Source organism: Mandrillus leucophaeus, unplaced genomic scaffold (genome assembly GCF_000951045.1).
Source record: "Mandrillus leucophaeus isolate KB7577 unplaced genomic scaffold, Mleu.le_1.0 Scaffold1423, whole genome shotgun sequence".
Classification (NCBI taxonomy): Eukaryota; Metazoa; Chordata; class Mammalia; order Primates; family Cercopithecidae; genus Mandrillus; species Mandrillus leucophaeus.
This window is the reverse complement of record NW_012101392.1, coordinates 43,538-46,557: the sequence shown is the minus strand read 5'-3', so window position 1 is coordinate 46,557 and position 3,020 is coordinate 43,538. Positions and strand designations below refer to the sequence as shown.

The window sequence follows — 3,020 nt, the reverse complement described above, 5'->3', positions numbered from 1 at the left end:
TCACAAAAAGCAACGTCTGTGGGCTCAGATCCTTCCCAGCTCATGCCAGCCATTGTAGGCCCAATCTTTTCTCCAGCCAAAGTTCTGTAGGCCCGCCTTCTGCCTCCCAGTGGCCTGCACAGACCCAGCGCCTGCTGGAGAACAGCCTCTGAGGACCCTGCGCTTGCCTCCCTGGGGCCTCTCCAGGCCCGGCTCTCGCCTCCCGGCGACTTGCCAGGGCCACATTCCTGCCTGTCTGCCTACCGGCAGCCTCGACAGGCCTAGCTCCTCCCACACCATGGCCTGTTTTGGCCCAACTCATGCCTCTCATGGCCCACCCAGAAGTGTGAGCTCCTGCCTCACACTCGCCCCTCTGGGCCGAGGTCGTCCGTCATGCCAGCCCATTGGGGCCCATCTCATGCCTCTCATGGCCTCACCAGGCCCAGCCCCTGCCTGTGGGCAGCCTCTCCAGGGCCAGCCTCTACCTCGCAGTGGGCCCTCTCCGGGCCCGCCTCTTGACTCGTTGTGGCCCCTTGGGCCAAGCGCCCTCTGCAGGCCCCCACATCGTCCTGAAGGCCTCTCCAGACCCAGCTCCGGCCTCTTGGTGGCCTCTCCAGGCACAACATGGGACCTCAAGTGGGCCCCTCCAGGGTCAGCTCCTGCCTCCCATAGGCCTATAGAGGCCCATTCTCAGCCTCCCTCGTGGCAGCCTCTCCAGGCCCAGCCCTTCCCCTTCCTCATGGCTGCATGGACAGGCCCGACTGCTGCCTCACAACAAGCAATCTCTGTGGGCTCAGCTCCTGCCCAGCTCCCTCCAGCCTTTGTAGGCTCAAACCCTTCTCCAGCCAGCACTCTGTAGGCCCACCTTCTGCCTCTGGGTGCCCTGCACCGACCCAGCTCCGGCTGCTCACAGCGGTTTTCCCGGGTTCAGGTTTCTGCCTGCGTGCCTCTCAGCAGCCCCGACACGCCCAGCTCCTCCCACACCGTGGCCTGTTTCAGCCCAACTCATGCCTCTTGCGGCCTGCCCAGAGGTGTGAGCTCCTGCCTCACACTGGCCTCTGTAGGCCAAGATCCTCCCTCACACCAGCCCAGTGGGGCCCAGCTCATGCCTCTCGTGGCCTCTCCAGGCCCAGCCGCTGTGAGCGGCCTCTCCAGGCCCAGCCTCTACCTCGCAGTGGGCCCTCTTTGGGACAAACTCCAGCCCTTCCGCGGCCTCTGCAGACACAGCTCCTGCCTCCCAGTGGCCTCCGTAGGCCATGTTCATGCCTCGACGGCGGCCTTTCCATGCCTAGCCTTTCCTGCCTTCCATACTCTCCAGGCCCTGCACTTCCTCCAGTCAGCCTCTCCAGGTCCGGCTCTTCCTCCTGGTGGCCTGTGCAGCCCCAAGTCACCCTCAAGACGGCCCTCCCGGCCCAGCTCTCACCTCTCAGTGGCCTCTCCATGTGCACAACTTCCTCCCATCAGCCTCTCCAGGCCCAGCTCTTCCTGCCTCCTGATGGCCTCTTTAGGCCCAGCCTAGCTTGTGCCTCTCGACAGCCTTCCCAGGCCCCGCTTCTGACTTTTGGTGGCCTCCCCAGGCCCAGAATTTGACCTCCAGTCTGCCTCTACGGGTCCAGCCTCCTGCATCCCCATGGCCTGTATACAGGCCCAGCCTCTGCCTCACAGTGGACTCTCCTACACCCAGGCTGTAGCCTCACTGTGGCCACCCCAGTCCGAAGCTCCTGCCTTCTGGCATCTTCGACAGGCCCCGCTCCTTCTCCCGATGGCCTCCTCAAGCCCAGCTCAACCATCACAAGAGCCTTACAGGCCCAGTTTGTCTCCTTTGGCAGCCTCTCCAGGCCTGGAAGCTCCTCAAGTCGGCCGCTTCAGACCCGGCTACAGGCTCCCAGTGTCCTCTCCAGGTCCAGCACTTCCTCCCGGCTGACTCTACAGGCCCAACTTCTGCCTCAGAGCAATCTTTGGACTCAGCTCCCGCCCAGCTCCTGGCAGCCTTTGTAGGCCCAAAACTTCCTCTAGCCAAGCTCTCCAGGCCCAGCTCAGGCCTTACAGTGGCATCTCCAGGAGGCTCAGCTCCTGCCCTCCGCCGGAGTTTCAAGGCCCCCAAACTTCCTCCAGGCGACTCCTCTAGGCCCAGCTGGGGCCTCCTGGCGGACTCTGAAGGCCCCCACATCATCCTGAAGTCGGCCTCTCCAGTCCCAGCTCCGGACTCCTGGCTGCCTCTCCAGGTGCGTCACGGGGCCCCAAGTGGGCCCCTCCAGGGCCAGCCAATGCCTCCCATTGGCCTGTAGAGGCCCATTCTTGGCCTCCCTCATGGCGGCCTCTCTAGGCCCAGCCCTTCCCCTTCCTGTTGGTTGCATCAACAGGCACAACTCCCACCTCACAACAAGCAACCTCTGTGGGTTCAGCTTCTGTCCAGCTCCTGCTAGGCTTCGTAGGCCCAAACATTTCTCCAGCCAGAGCTTTGTAGGCTAACCTTCTGCTACCCGGTGGCCTGCACAGACCCAGGTCCGGCTGGAGAACAGCCTCTGAGGGCTCCACGATTGCCCCCCAGGGGCCTCTCCAGGCCTGGCTCTTGCCCCACAGTGGCCTCCCGGGGCCAGGTTCCTGCCTGCCTGCCTCAAGGCAGCCTCAATAGGCCCAGCTCCTCCCACACCATGGCCATATTCTGCCCAACTCATGCCTCTCCCGGCCCACCCAGAGGTGTGAGATCCTGCCTCACACTGGCCTGTCTGGACCAAGGTCCTCCCTCACACCGGCCCATTGGGGCCCAGCTCATGCCTCTTGTGGCTCTCCAGGCCCAGCAGCTGCCTGTGGGCAGCATCTCCAGGCCCAGCCTCTACCACGCAGTGGGCCATCTCCAGGCCCGCCTATAGCCTCGCCGTGGCCCCCTTGGGCCAAGCTTCTGCCCTTCGGTGGGCTCTGCAGGCCCAGCTCCTGCCTCCCAGTGGCATCCATAGGGCAAGCTCATGCCTCGATGGTGGCCTTTCCAGGCCTAGCATTTCCTGCTTTGCATCCTCTCCAGGCCCTGCACTTCCTCTAGA

The 3,020-nt window shown here is 63.9% G+C and overlaps 1 protein-coding gene across 1 annotated transcript; it reads left to right on the top strand.

Moving 5' to 3' along the window:
- Positions 1–277: 277 nt before the first annotated feature.
- Positions 278–1,121, top strand: LOC105535183 (putative uncharacterized protein FLJ46235). Its single transcript, XM_011974181.1, is given in 3 exon segments — positions 278–802; positions 839–1,045; positions 1,047–1,121. Coding segments are annotated over 3 exon segments (807 nt in total).
- The last annotated feature ends 1,899 nt before the right edge of the window (positions 1,122–3,020 follow it).